At 41.0% G+C, this 15994-nt stretch overlaps 1 protein-coding gene across 7 annotated transcripts in view; it reads left to right on the forward strand.

The window, feature by feature from the left end:
• The window catches only part of wnk3 (WNK lysine deficient protein kinase 3), a 45674-nt gene that overhangs the window by 26946 nt on the left and 2734 nt on the right, over positions 1-15994 (forward strand). For 2 of the 7 annotated variants that reach the window (XM_026241896.1, XM_026241902.1), the window contains 14 exons: positions 1736-5098; positions 5547-5587; positions 5675-5804; positions 5890-6006; positions 6139-6240; positions 6556-6604; positions 6816-6968; positions 7189-8765; positions 8957-9212; positions 11467-11549; positions 12086-12414; positions 12496-12722; positions 12824-12922; positions 14827-15008. In XM_026241896.1, coding sequence (XP_026097681.1) covers positions 1736-5098; positions 5547-5587; positions 5675-5804; positions 5890-6006; positions 6139-6240; positions 6556-6604; positions 6816-6968; positions 7189-8765; positions 8957-9212; positions 11467-11549; positions 12086-12414; positions 12496-12722; positions 12824-12922; positions 14827-15008 — 6708 coding nt within the window. The remainder of the gene's footprint in view (positions 1-1735; positions 5099-5546; positions 5588-5674; positions 5805-5889; positions 6007-6138; positions 6241-6555; positions 6605-6815; positions 6969-7188; positions 8766-8956; positions 9213-11466; positions 11550-12085; positions 12415-12495; positions 12723-12823; positions 12923-14826; positions 15009-15994) is intronic. The other 5 variants (XM_026241900.1, XM_026241897.1, XM_026241901.1 and 2 more) reach the window with 5 other exon arrangements.

Genomic DNA, 15994 nt, shown 5'->3' on the forward strand with positions numbered 1-15994 from the left:
AAAAATCTGTGGTTATAGATGGTAATATATCTGTAAAAATAAAATGAAATATACAGAGGTGTGCTAGCAACCTTATTTGAGGGGAAAGCTACAATGTACAGAATGAAAATACATTTCTTGAGGCAGTGGGTTGGAAACATATCTGAATTAAAGGGTTAGTTCACCCAAAAATGAAAATTAGCCCATATATTACTTACCAAGTCATTAGTGTATATGACTTTCTTCTTCTTTCAGACAGATCCAGTTGGAGTATATTAAAAATAAGTATTTTAACTTTCAAGCTGTTTAATGGCATTCAGTGGGTGTTGCAGTGGATCAGTCATGAAGAAGTGAAATAAAAAGCGCACATCCTAATCTTAGATCCATGCTGGTGCTATCAACTGAACCCCCCCCCCCTTCCTTCTCCTCCTTTTATTTATTTTATTTATCTATTTATTTATTCATTATTGTTATTTATTTCATTTTATACATATACAAACCCTGGTTTTGTATATAGTTAAGTTGTGTCACACATGTTGACCATGTTCTATTCTGCAATGAAAAAATAATAATCACAAAAAAGCGCCCAGCTTGCTCTCACTGTTGTACACAGAAGCAGCTCCAGACAGATGACGTATGACGTCTGCTTTGAGTGTGCGCTGCTCAGAAGTGACGCACATGGAAATGCAGGGGAGAGATCAAAACAAAACAATGGTCACTAATTGGAAGTACAATACAAGGATTTGTAAAGAAGAATGTCAGAGGATTTCGATATAAGCCAAGACGTGACTGGTTTTCATTTGCTAAAGTAAGGAAACTTTGACTCCTTTGCTCCTGTTAACAAACTCACCAGCGCATACGCAATGCTAACCTCATACGTCATCCTCCCGGAGCTGCTTCCTTGTACAACTGTTGGCGCAAGTGATTATTACGTTTTGAGTATATATTTTTTTTTCTTTCCACAACACATCGATTCTCTACAGGAAGCCTTTGTTCACCCATCCCCCCATTTTATGGATGGGCACTTTTTATTTCACCTTCTTTTGGACTGATGCACTGTAACACCCGCTAAGTGCCATTTAACAGCTTGAAAGATCAAAGATAATTTTTTATATAACTCTTGACTGGATTTCCTTAATAGAAGAAAGTCATATCCACCTAGAATGACTTGAGGGTGAGTAATTTATAGGTTGATTTTCATTTTTGGGTTAACTAGCCCTTTAAGGCCTATTCCCACTAGGAGCAAAACAACAAATCAAAACAGTGTGACCACATCAAGTATAATTTGGGTTTTTCAAACTGAAAAGTTGGCATACCTGACTAAAACTGCTGCCGTCATTCAAAAACCATTGGTGCATTGCAGGGCTAATGTGTGAATGGTCCTTTTGAGTACAGCATTATTGGTGGACTGGGTTGACCTGAACAACATATTTAATGGCTTTCATTCTTGGAATACAGCTACAGTACCTGTGATCTGATGAGGCATATAATCAAAAAAACGCATTATTGATCGTAGGCTGAACACAGTCTAGAAATAACCTAATGACTCCACATGCAGAATCTTGTTTAATATCTTTTGCTTTCCATAATCTCCTGAATGGATGATTAGTAGATTATGATCTTGTTTAGAAGATTAATGAACTGCACTAATGCTTACTCTCTCTTTTTCTCCCTCCCATCCCTACTTACTTCCCCACACCATACTCTGCCCTATCCAATCTTACCAAATAATATCCCAATATGTTTTCCCCACCAGCCCCTTCCACAATACTCAACAGATGTTACATCCTCACAAATGTTACACTCCCAACCCAGTGATGCCTCCACTCCCCACAGTTCTATTGTACAGTCACAGTCATACATCCCCCATATATCACCCCAGGCACCCATGACTGTCCTCACTTCCTCCATCCCACCAGGAGAACCTATAGCATCAGCAGGCAAAATCATGCCACCTATGCAGACCCAAACTACTATTGCTTCTGTACAACCCTCTGATGTTTTGCCCCAGCAAACTATTGTTCAGATGCAACAGAGGGTAATGTCAGAATTGCCTGGAACATTGCAACTGAACATCCAGCAACCAACACCACAAAAGCAGGCAAATATAATACAGCAGCACCAGACGGTGTTGTTGCCACAGCAAACGGACCATGCTCAACAAATGGCGGTTTTGTTACAACAGCCACAGCATGTAGAAAAACTCCAGGAACAGCAGCCACATTCCAGTACTTCTCAGCAGCCATATATCCCATTGCCACAGCAGAAACAGCAAACAATGACCAACCCTCAGCAAAGTGATCTACAACAGCAAGTGTACATACAACAAACTACAGGCAAACCCCAACAGCAACTTGTGATACAGCAGCATCAGGCGTCAGTACAACAACCCCCAGTGGAACAATATCAGCATCAGACTCAGCAACAGCAGGCACAGCAAGTTTTTTTGCAACAAATGTCTGAATCACAAGAGCAGAGCCTGGTAAAGACATTGGTACAACAGCCGCCGGTACTTCAAACAATCCAACAGCCATTGCAATTGACGGAGCAACAACAACAGCAAATTCTGATTAGGCAACAAATGGAGCAGCAACAGAAAGCTGTTTTGCAAAGTCAAATGGAGAAACAACATCAACAGCAAGTTTATATTCAGCCACAACAACAGCAACAAGTTGAGCAGCAACAAATTCTTCTGCAGCAACAACAAAACTTGGCAGTACAGCAACAGATTGAGCAGCAGCAACAAGCGTTACAACAACAAAAGCAAATAGAGCAGCAGCAAAAGGCTATTTTACAGCAACAGGTGGAGCAGCAGAGACAGCAGCAACAGGCTTTGTTTCAGCAACAGCAATTGGAGCAACAACAAGCATTACTGCAACAGCAGCAGCGTGAACAACAACAGGCTCTTCTGCAGCAACAACAATTGGAACAGCAAGCTTTGCTACAACAACAGCAGCAACTCCAATTAAAGCAGCAACAAGCTATTTTACATCAGCAACAGTTAGAGCAGCAGCAGCAGGCTTTGTTTAAACAGCAGCAGCAACACCAAAAGTTGGAGCAACAGCAAGCTCTTTTACAAAAGCAGCAGCAGCAAGCGCTCATTCAGCAGCAACAACACTTAGACCAAAAAGTACTGCAGCTGCATCAGCAGCAACAAATCGAACAGCAACAAACTTTATTAAGTCAGCAGCAGCAGTCTCAGCAGAAAGAGCAACATGTTCTTCAGCAACAACTACAGAAGCCGACAGATCAACAACTGCAACAGCAGATATTTCAACAACAGACCGAACAGCAACAACAGACAATGCTACAACAAAGAGAGTCACATATGCAGCAACACCTCCTTATGCAAAAACACCAGATTGAATTACAGCGACAACTATCCGAAAAACAACTGCAACAAGTTTTATTACAGCAACAACATTTGGAGCAATGTGCTCCTCTGGCAGATCACAGCGGACAACAGCAAGCAACCCTAGTGAAAGCACAGCCTACGGAGATGATCCAACAGATTAGTCAGATTCAGCACTCTCAACAAATGATTCCCCCACAACCTCAGCCTTATCTTGCTCAACAACAAACTGAGCAGCAGCTTGTCTTGATTCAGCAGCAACAAGCTGTCCTCCCCCAGGCTTCGCACAGACCATCTCTGGTAGAGTTACAAGTACCAACCCTGGTTCAGGCAGCACCAAAAATGGTTAGCGCTCCAATACCTAGTCAAGTACCAGCCCCAGTTCTCATTCAGCAACAGGTACCACTGCAGATGTCAGCTCAACCTTCAGCACAAGTTCAGATCCAAAGTCAAGGAGAGCCTGCAATTTATTGTCAGATTCCCTTGCAGACTCAAAGTCATCCTGCAACGCAGTCAATGGGAGGCCATATTCAAGCAAGCCAGCTGCAAGTTCCACAACCAACCCAGCAGATCACATCTCCAACCCAAGTTCCTACACCGCAACCTATTCATTCCTTTATCCCGACTCCAACACAAATGGTCTCACAAGGACAAACCCTTCCATCCCAATCTCAGCTGGTACCACCTCAGGCTGCAGCTTCTCTCCAGTGTCAAGTTGCAGTAGGGTCAACTACTCCTGCGCCTCTTGTGCATGCCACGGTCCCAGCTGCTTCTACACTTCTACCCACACAATATGCTCAAGCACCTGTCGCTTCACAAACCATCCAGTCTCTTCAGCTAGACCTCACACAATCTGTGAAACAACAACAACAACAACAGCCGCATCTGCAGCAATATCAGCAAGCAGTACTGTCTCCTATGTCACTCGCACCTACCATTAACCCGATGGCCACTTCGTCCACACAGTGCTTTTTACAACAGTCAAACCAATCTCAAATGCAGGTCCAGGCGCCGCCAGTAATCCAAGCTCAGCAACAACCGGTTAGTATGGCCTCAATGCAGACACTCTTGCAGTCCATGCCTCCGGTACAACCCCAGACTGCCCAACCATATGAGCAGAAGCTGCCTCAAGCCCACCATGTGCAGCAACAGCAACCCCTGCACCATCAGCATCAGACCCAACCCGTGCAGCAGCTTCTGCCACCCAATGCTGTCCTACCACAAGATCTCCACCAACAACCTAGTCAGCCTCAACCAGTACTCCAGCATATGCTCCCGATTCACATTGCACCCAGTCAGGTACCTCAGACCCAAGCTGGAACTGTACCTTTGTGCAGTCATTTGGTCTCAGGTCCAACACCCTCCCCACAGAACCAGCTGAAACTGACCCTTCCCGCCCCAGCGCACACACAGACTAGCATGCAGTCACAAGCACACTCAAGTAAACAGGCACCGACCCACATAGAGGCTACTGGGAGTTTCAAGCAGCCTCCTTACTCCCAAACTGGCTTTATTCCATCACAGATCCCCCCAAGTCCATATCATACTTCCCTTCAGTCGTCTGCCACACTCCCAGCCCTACAACCTGTCCCAGTTTCAGGAATTCCTGTTACAGTAGAGGCACAGCTAAACCAGACAAGGCCTGCTGATATGATCCCTGCTTCCCCTCCTACTCTCAGTGCTTCACAGTCCCATGACTCTAATGGATCTGTGTTGCCCACCACCTCGCTGGCAGAAAGTGACGCTGCATTGTTGGGCATTGCTCAGGTACAAAAGCACCTTGAATTAGCTTCAGATATGCAGTGTTGCACGATAGCAGTGCACATTTTTGACCAGCGAATATGGCAGTATATAAAAGTTACCCATTTATGTGCATGTGAGGATTCTGCAGAACATGTTAATAAGGGTAGAAGGCATACAAACATCTATCTCTTCTAACTCTGTTAACTTGAGATGCAAGACCCACTACTTTTTTTAACACTTTTTACACCTGCAAAACCAAAGTTAAACTTAAATCAAACTTACAATTTCATCTTTTCAATTAAAGACAGTTCTATTTTTGGTTTGCACTTACTTTGCTATTTTTCTTATGGATTATTTAAATGTTATTTTATTATTATTTGCACTCATTACTTAACTGATATTTTGTCTTTTGTTTTTTCTTTTCTGTTGGTATGTGGCTGTTCTTGTGTTTGTCTTTTCTCTGGCTTAACAGGAGAGCCTAAATCAGTCTGCCAATAGGGGCTCTTCATCAGGGTAAGCAGTTGTGTATTATTTGATTGTTTTGTAACATATGTAATAATGTGATCTATGATTTGATTTTAAATATTTTAATAAATCTAGCTCTGCTCCTGCCAATGGAGATGAGACCCAGTCACAATGGGTCAGTGGAAAACAAGATAAGGTAAAATCTCAGAGGAGATCATCCTGTCAAAAAGCTGAAAAAAATCATTTTCAACTCAGCATGTTGCAGGTATATCACAATATTTGTAATTTTCTTCACTTCACTTTTTATGTAAATATAAATTGAATCATACTATAAACTCTCTGTATTGTAGGTCTCAGGCACAGGGGACAACATGGTAGAGTGTCAGTTGGAGACTCACAGCAACAAGATGGTCACATTCAAGTTTGACATTGAAGGAGATGCACCAGAGGACATTGCAGATTATATGGTTAAATATGTTCAGCAGCTAGAATGATTCATTTGCTTTTTGAGAAACCTTTTAAGAGAATTTGTGACTTGTGGCTTTTGCTATAGAAGTATGTCTACACCAGTAAATGTCTTAACAACGTGTTTTGTGTAGGTGGAGGAGGATTTTGTCCTTGAGCCTGAAAAAGATAAATTTGTTGAGGAGCTGAGAGCTATAGTGAAGAAAGCTCAAGGAATACTAAGCACTCACTCACAGGTCTGTCATTCACAACTGTATTGTTGTCAGAAATGTACATTTTTGGATGAACTATTCCTTTATGTAGTTTTGGTGATATTTTTATCATCATTATTTTGTTTTAACTATATGCAAGAAACAACATATTGTTTATTTATGTTCTTTGATGAATTGTAAGTTTAAAATAATAACATTTATTTGAAAAAGAAAAGTTTTTAGCATCATGTTTGATCAATTTAATGTGTCTTTGCTGATTAAAAGTATTCATTTCTTTTTTAAAAACACAAACATTTGAATGGTAGTGTATGTTTGATTTTACATCTTTATTTGTCTCAGACTGGGTCCTTGGAGCAACTCCATGTGAGCACCCCATCTAGTGCAACAAGTGAGTTACACTGTAATCAGTCTGATCTTCTCACAAATAAAACAGAAGAATAAAGTTGAGATGGGGTAAAGTTGCATTAACTTCATAACTTCAGTATCTTTTTATCTTGATTAAAAAATTATATATATCAACCGAGACTTTTTCTTTTTACACTGTTGTAACAATTAATAGTAAAATAAATAATTATGTGCTATTTTCCTAATTTCCGAAGTGGATTCAGCGCCTCAGTCTTCCCCAGTAGGTCGCTGGCGATTCTTCATTAACCAAACCATTCGCCATCGTGACTCACACTCCAACCAGGGAGCTTCCACTCCCCCTCCAGTGGGAGAGGCCCGAGTTCCCAATTCCACAGAAACAGAGAGAGGTAGAAAATTCACTGTGACGCACATTACTTTTGGCCTGGAGTGATATTTGCAATTGAAATAACCTACATAATCCAAACTATAATGAACTGAGAACCTTTCTACTGTTTACTTTCTACTAGCTTTCTGTTAAAATAGAGATATAGTGATGATAACTAATAAGAATTGTGTTAATTGTCTTTGACAACTGTTGAATATTTACTCTGTCTAATGTATTATCAGATCATGAGAGCCATCAGCGTTCCGAGTCTTTTGCTGGGATAGCATCTTCCCCAAGTTCTTCACTGTCTGCATCCTCTCCTCCAGTCTCTACTGTATCAGCTCCTGCATCCATGTCAGCCTCAGCCATTGCTGCCCAAAAAGATGTAACACCCACTGCCTTGCCAACAGCAGAGCAAGTCTCCTCTGCTGCCCTACCTGCTGGCCCAGTCCCTGTCATGGCTTCCAGCACCTCTGCTGCTCCTTTCCCTGCAGTCGCAGCTCTCGTCGGCTCCAGCATGGACCAAGGAAAAGCTACAGTTGAGGCTGAACAGCCCCTCTCTACCTTATCCACTTGTGGGACCCCTCCAGCGTCGCTGGTGACCCACGTTGATACTTCACAGCAACTTCTAGCACAAACCCCAATGGCACCCTTGCAGACAACAGATGTACTTCAACAAACCCAGACACTACAGTCAGCAATGGCCACCACCGAACATGCTCAGAAACAGCAGATTATGCCTCAGCCAGTGCGCCAGGTCACTCCGCAGCCACCTACACTCCAGTCTAGCGAGTCAAAAACACTGTCACAGCCAATGCCAGTGGAGACCGTACCTACGCAGGGAGCTCTGCCTACTGCCCAAGTTCAGCAGGTTTCTCACCAACAAGTACCAGTTGAATCTCAACAGCAGGCAATGCAACAGACTGCTTTCTTGCAGCAACACGGCGTTCAAACAGCCACTGCTGAGCAAATCCAACAGCCCAAGGTAGATCAGTGTGTGTCTCAAGAAACCACAGCGTTACTGACCATGCATCCAGAGCATGGCCTCCAGACCCAGGATCCCCAACAGCTTCAATCTGCATTTCAACCGGTGATCCCGCAACAGCTTCCCAGTGAGCAAATGCAGATGTTACCTCAGCAGATACCACATGATATGGCGCCTATGACACAAACCGCAGTGCCTCCAGCTGTGCAGAAGGAGATGTCTATACAGCAGTTGGAGTCTGAGCTGTCCAAGGGGGAAGACAGTGCCCCCGCCCATCCATCTTCAGACACCTCTCTCCCACCCCTGCCTCTATCTGAAACGGCTCTTCCTGCCCTTTCCCACACTTTCACACCCTCTCCAGCCCAGCCCTCCTCGGTAGCGGAGTCAGACAGCGAAGGCCCACCCAAAATCGAGTTTGTGGACAACCGGATCAAGACACTGGATGAGAAGCTGAGGACTCTTCTGTATCAGGAACACAGTGGTAGTGGGACAGCACTGGGAAGTGGCTCCACCAGCGGCTCTGCTCCTGCCCCCAGCTCCACCTCGGGATCTGCTGCGGCCTCCACCGCAGTTGACGAGCTTTCAGAGCCCCCCAACATTCCTCCTGCAACTTCCTCAGACACCTCCCCTCACTCCACTTCTTCCACCACCCCTCGCTCTTCCTCTACCTCTTCGGATGGAGAGCGGGAGAGAGCAGGTGAAGAGGAGACGATCCCGTCTGCTGTGCAACACCAGCCGGCATCATCCTTCTCTTCTACATCCCCTCCATGCTCTCTAGTTTCCCCTCCACAGGAGCCTGGATCCCCGAAAGTGCCCAATGAATCATCTGTAAGTGTAAGTAGTGTGTGTTTATCTCACAAAACAGATCAGTGACATAATGCTTTTTTTTTTTTGCCCCAATCTATTTTATTTTATTTACACTATACATTTCTAACATTATGATGTAATTCATTTCAGATTTGTTTCAGCCATTTCACACACTTCTTAAATTTGTTTGCCTCCTCTTGTTCATGTGTGGTGTCCAGGCTCCCCCTTCCCTCACTGAAAGCTCCACCCCTGGAGATGTTCTCTTGCCTTCCTCTTCTCAGCCGCCTGTCCCCCTGTGGCCTGGACAACAGCAGCTGCAGCACAATGAAGGAGGTGGATATTTTGGCCTAAACCTGACATGTCCTAGTATCAGAAATCCTGTTAGCAAGAAATCCTGGACTCGCAAATTCAAAAGCTGGGCATGCAAACTGCGCCACTCCGCCAGCTTGTTCAAGAAGCCCAGAGTCCAGCAAGGTAGTGTCTGCAGGAAGCGCGCAAGAGAGAGCGAGTGAGGGGTGTGGGTGGGCACTGACCTGAAACAAATGTTTATGTAGCCAAATGAATGTAGCTGACTCTTACCTTGCTAGATAGGGATTTCTTAATTTGTAATAATACCGTTAGAACTAATAATTAATTATTAATCCTAATAGTTCTGCCGTGATGAAGTGGTTGTTGCTGTTTAGTCTGTACTGAAATCATTGCATCACCCAGCCATACATTTTTCCTGCTTTAGTTCTTGTTTGAACTGAATTGCTCTGCTGTTCATTAACGTTTATGTTGTAGCCTCCTTTTTGTTTTGTCTGCATGGGTTACCCAGGGGTAAGAACAGAGGAGTGTAGAAAGGGGAGAGAATCTAAGAAGGATGACCCTTGTGCGTCGCACCTGGATCTGAGTCTCCAGTCCCACCGTATGCAGTGCAGTATTGCAGTGCCCGCGCCCCTCACCTTCCTGCACCCTGCCTCGCTCACAAAGAGCACCTGCAATCGCAAAAATAGCACACCTGTTTATAAGCAACATGGGCCAGAGTCTGAAGTTTGCACCTGTTTATTTGATATTTTACTAATTGTTCATCATGTCCATTTCTGTCTATTCTAATGCAAAAATAACAGCTGCAAACTTTTTTTAATTAAAACATTTTAAAATAATTTTAATTTTCTTCAAGAACTTTAGATTATATCCTGTTCTTTACCTGGGTAGATTTTTGCAAGGTTTTATTTACTATATTTTTTGCATGTCCATGGGTATGTTTGGAATGGAGTCCTAGCATACTGCTGTCCTTGCAGTTTTTGTTTTAAAAGTAGATTGTGAAACAGTACACAGTATACACTGATAAGTTTGAAAACTTGTTACAATTGTTACATGTTGTTCTACCATTCTAAAGTGTGGGGTCTGTAAGACTTTTTATTTTTATTTTTTAGAAATTAATTCTTTTTTCAGCAAGGAATTAATGTGATGTATATAAATGCTACATGTGGGCAATGCCATTACATTTATCAAAAGTGACAGTAAAGACATTTGTTACCAAATATTTATATTTCGAACAAATACTGAACCTTAATAGAAATGTTGTATAAATATAGTGAATACAACAAATGTTATACAATATGTGTAATTCATATTTTAGTTATAATTACATTTTTTTCCTAATTTCTAGAACATTAAATCATTGTAGTAGAATATGGAATGACTGCTGAAATATTGTAATAATATTTCATGAAGTTACTGTTTGTTTTGTTTTTTGGTAAAATAAATGTTGCATTGATGAGCATAAGAAATATTTACAAATCTTACAGACCCTAAACTTTTGAATGCTATACATTCAGTGGTATCTTTGAAAAAAAGTTATGTTAAATTATCTAATTTTGAACTAAAAATGCCAGACTGATAAAAACTTTAATATTTTAAAAGGTAATTCATTATTGCTTGTATTTTAATTTTATTCTATAAAAACTGAACATTTGCATTCTGTGCTCATTACATAAACTTAAATAATTCAGTAGTATGCTATTCCTAACATACTAACCTAAATTAAATTTTTTGTACCATCAGTCCAAACAATAGAGCAACAGTTTAGATTTGTGCATATATGGTTGTGTATCATGAAAAACAACTTGGGACCATCATCACCTAGAAATATTCCCTGGAATGATACAGTGTTTCTGTATACACACTCTGAGTAGATATAAATAATTCACACATGCTGACTGGTATCACTGTTGCTCTCCAGGCAGTGATATTAGAATCTGACAGATGAATGCAACCGTGTGAGTGTGGATGGATGGGGGCATATGACTTGTGTTCATTATTCTCTAATGTTTTAGAATTTGTACTACAGAGATTGTTCTCTCCTGAACTGATTTCACTGTTAAAGCTGCTCCCTGCCACCCTTCCCCACACCCATTCCCCATCACACTCTGCATGACACTTGAGACGACACTCATATTCTTATTCATGTCCACCGACTGTCGGTGATGGTGTAATTTGCCATGCTGACTCTATAATAATAGCACGTGAACATGCATGGATACTTGTTAGTCAAAGATCTCTTGTGTGCTTTAGTTATTAATGCCACCTTTCTGTGTCTGTGGTGTCTCTCGTGTGTTTGTCTTGTCTGTTTGTGTGCTTGTGTTTTTTATACCAAATACACTGTGTTTTCTGTATGTTCTTTTTTTTTACTATTGTCATTGTGTTCCCTCGTCTTTGCGTCTCTCTCGTTATTCATCATAAGATGGCAACTTGAGCCAGGGGATGAAGGAGAATAGGGAGGCATCTACAAATGACCAACCGTGTTCACGCAGAGGCCGTTTCCAGGTACTATCATCATTATATCATCACTATCATCATATCTTCACACACACTGTATACTGTCTAGAGTATTCTTTCTTATTTTGCAAAAGCTCAGCCTTTGAACTCAGACAACTGTAAACATAGATATACATTTGTGATCTGTCAAAGGTAGATTTTCAGGCTTACTGTGACAAATTAGAAAGATGTGCATTGAGGGTAAAATGTATGTATGTTGTGTATGTTAGTGTTTTGATGCATTGCTTATTAACTTTTTTTAATGGTAGTCTATATAAGTGTTAAATGTGGACAATAAAAATAAATAACAGTTTGCTTCTGCCATGATTGTTCAAATGACTCTTCTAACTTTGAAATTAAAATTCTCAATTCTAACTTTACTAACCTCGGTAGTGTTCATGTACGTACCTCATAAACGCCAGCATTCCAATTTGACTTCAGTGCACCAAGTTTACACTCATTTTGTCTTTTGTTATATGTACTGTATAGTGTTAATAATTTATACTGCGTGGAAGATCAACTGTTCCAGTTTTCTTTTCTCATAGGTGATTCCAGTGTCCCAGTCCGCAGAGCCCCTTCCATCACAGGATGCTGAACCAAGCCAAGGGATCTCACAAAGAAACGTTGGGCGTTTCTCAGTCACCCAGGCCGAACAGAAAGAGGAACATTTGACCGACAGCTCCCCCGTGTCACCTGACCTCGAGCGAGAGAGGAGAAAATCGAAAGCAAAAGATGGCGAGAAAGACGAGAAGAGAACTACAGCGCCCAGTCACCTGTCCAGGAGTCACGCACACTCGCCCCTGGGCAGCAGCGATGATGAGAGCGGGGTGGAGGATGAAGATTTGAGGACAGAACTCCACAAGCTGAGAGAGAAGTGAGAGAATTAGAATTCTGCAATGCTGTTTTTCTTTTCCTCTCTTTTGGTACTGATGCCTCCTCTCTTTTATCTTTGTAGACACATCAAAGAAGTGGTGTCCCTGCAGGCACAGCAGAACAGAGAGCTGCAGGAATTGTACAGGCAGCTCCGCTCTCTAAAGCAACCTCTGTCCATGACGCTGCCCCGTACCTCTTCTCTGCCTACCGCACCCCTCGCCATGTCCCCGCGCAGACCCCGGCCTGCCAAAGCCAAGCTTCGGCCCCGACCCCACTCTCACATGGATAACAACGGAGTCACACACCAAGGTATTAGAGGGAGAGTTAGAAAAAACGCTGTTTGTTTTGATGTTGTTGTAACTAGACTTCACTTGTACCATGTTTCCTTTTGATTTTTTAAAAACCCTCAGGAAGTCTTCAGCAGTCTAGCAGTTATTCTGGTGGAGAGCAAAACAGGCTTCTCTCATGCTGCAAGCCAGAGAAATCCCCATCACTGACCTCTAATAATGGTACTAAACCTATAGAACATGCTCACTACTGTTTACAAGTTTGCTGAATGAACGTATTAGTTTCTTGAAAAAAAAAAAACGAAAAAAAAAAAAAAACTTTATTTAGCAATGCCTTAAATTAACCAAAAATATCAGTAAAGACATTTTTGTTACTAAAATGTTACTATGAATATAGGCCTGTGGCAATAATCAATATATTGACTTATTGCACAATACATGTACATGACCTCAATCGTTTTTGGTGATGCAGTATATCGCCCATTATATTTACTTAATTATGTCACCATGTTTTGTACATTCCGCCTGTGTCTTTTGGAGCTTCTCGTTCATAGTGTGGTGTAGTCTTGAGGAGCTTGTTCAAATTTAACACATGCTTCTACAAAAAAAAGTTTAATCTGCAGATTTGGTCTTGTTTAGGGATCTGTGCCTTTGTTCATACAGACATCTGACTGTTAAGTAGTGACTGTGTATTTTTACAGAGAAAAGAAGGTCTGGGAAAAATCTGTAGATGGAGAAATCTCCATACAAGTTTGTTGTGCATTTTTCTTTTTTTATACTCGTCACTTTGCACTTTTTGTAAAGAAAAAAAAAAGTTTATTTACTATTTATCAAGGTTTTTAAGGCATCTAATATTTGGATACTTAATTTCCACAATCTAAATATTCAGCAGCACGTATTTACTGTACATGTATAGGCTTCTGTCCCTTTAAATCCAACTGCACGGATCCAGTGCAAGCATGATGAATTCTTTCTCCACTGTTTACATTTATTTAAAACATAACTGACTGGGTTTACAAGAAAGATCATCAAGATGGGTATTACTGACATAGTTCTGTGTGTATGTGTTTGTTCAAACATGAGGGAGATTTGAAAGACAAATAAACTCAATGTTCGTGCAGTGTCTGAAACTTGTCTGTGTGTATGCACGCTTTGCACATGTGGCATAACTGAAGAGACGCTGTGCGAGATTTGGCTTGTGTGCACGCTTCAGGTGTGAGTCAGACATCAAGACGACGTGGCAAAGAGTTGTTTTCTGCAACTTCTTTCACTTTTTAACATCAAAGACTTAATTAAGTCTTTTTAACGTCAAGCAATTCTCTGCTATACGTGTCAAACTAAACTTTGACCTTTTGTAATGTGTTTGATTTAAAGGGATACTCCACCCCAAAATGAAAACTTTGTCATTAATCACTTACCCCCCTTGTTGTTCCAAACCTGTAAAAGCTTTGTTCATCTTTCAAACACAATTTAAGATGTTTTGGATGAAAACCGGGAGGCTTGAGACCTTCCCATAGACTGCCAGCCATGACACAAGGATGCGTTGTTTTCTTTCAGATCATAGCATAAATACACATAGAAACAGTGCATCCTTGTGGCGCGGCTTTCACAGAAGAGTGTAGGTAGTTTGAGTGATGTGGAGGAGACTGTTGACAAAGGAATTGTTGAATAAAGTAATTATTATTTTTATTGGCATACAAAATGTATTCTTGTCACTTCATAACGTTACAGTTGAAACACTGATGGCAGATAGATTATTCTGATGATGATTTTCATACTTCTCTGGAGCTTCTCAGTGTAACTTACTTGGCAGTCTATGAGACAGTCTCAAGCCTCCAGGTTTTCATCCAAAGTATCTTAAATTGTGTTCCGAAGACAAACAAAGTTTTTACGGGTTTGGAACAACATAGGGATACGTGATTAATGACAAAATTTTCATTTTGGTTGGAGTATCCCTTCAAGTAGCCTACACACACCCTTGTTTCAGTATATGTATTTTGCAATGTTCACATTTGCAATATATCAATAATTTAAATATATCGTGCAGCCCTAGCATTTTTATTAATTCAATATCAATATCAATATCAATCAATATTTTATTAACAGTTCCCTCATCTTGTTTTCAGACCAGAGTCCTTCAGCCCAGGGTTCTGCCAACAGAAAGAGCACATTCACTGATGAGCTGCATAAGCTTGTTGATGAGTGGTCCAAAGAAACGGTTTGTCCTGTTCAGCCCAAGCCTTCACTGAATCAAATCAAACAGATCCAACAAGTGCAGGAGTTGGGCGGTTGGGGCCAGACTACTGAGGTAAAGCATCCATGAAATAAATGTCTCAAACATGCAAATATAGACTAGGGTGGATGAGTTAAAATATTTCTGTTATATACAGTGGTGTTCAAAAGTTGCTGTGTGAAATTTTAGGGTTGCATGGATTTCTATTGAAATTGCTGAATTTTGCCCATGAACATTTGTTGAAGAATAGTAATTATCATTGATGATTGCTGAAAAGTGCTTGTATTTAGCTTTTTTTTCTAATTTAATACTTTTTTTAAATTAGAAATTATGCAGCATGATGTAAACTGTGCACTTAGACTCAGAGAGCGACCCTGACTCTACATTAAAATGTTCATAACAGTATGAAAGTACATAACTGTGAAATATTGTGCTCAACATCGTACTTGTTTAGCCTTTTTTTGAAGACACTTAGCTACAGGTAGCAGAACATTGCTAATCTTTCATTTCTCAACAACATGACAATTAAACCTGTGGATTTTGCATAACAGGTTTTTACATTACCAAAACAAAGTATAATGACACACACACAGATGCATGGGCTGGGCAATAAGGTTGTCCAATGGCCTGATGAGCTTAAGTTCTCTCCAGCAACCTGTCACTCTCATGAAATTAGTGCAACAAGCGACAGCATGTTCTATGATCCAATCAATTCATGATGGACAGAATAAAGTCCCACCCTACATTAGATATGCTGTTGAACTAAATAGGACATTCAAAATGTAAAAATAAAAAACTTGCTATTTGAGAGCATTAATCAATTAAGTTTAAGTCAGATAAATTTGGCACATAGCAACCGCCCAGACACCCTATCAGCTGCATAGCAACAATGTAACAACCACTTTTATTTCCAACCACTTTTGGATTCATGTGTACACTCTCAGAAGAATAGGGTACAAAAGGTGTCTCTAGGGTGGTAACATTTTATAAAGATAAACCTTTGTACCTAAATAGTCCGTATTGGTACCTTAAAGGAACATATTAGTATCTCAAGTGAACAT

This window comes from Carassius auratus, unplaced genomic scaffold (assembly GCF_003368295.1).
Source record: "Carassius auratus strain Wakin unplaced genomic scaffold, ASM336829v1 scaf_tig00000254, whole genome shotgun sequence".
NCBI lineage: Eukaryota > Metazoa > Chordata > Actinopteri > Cypriniformes > Cyprinidae > Carassius > Carassius auratus.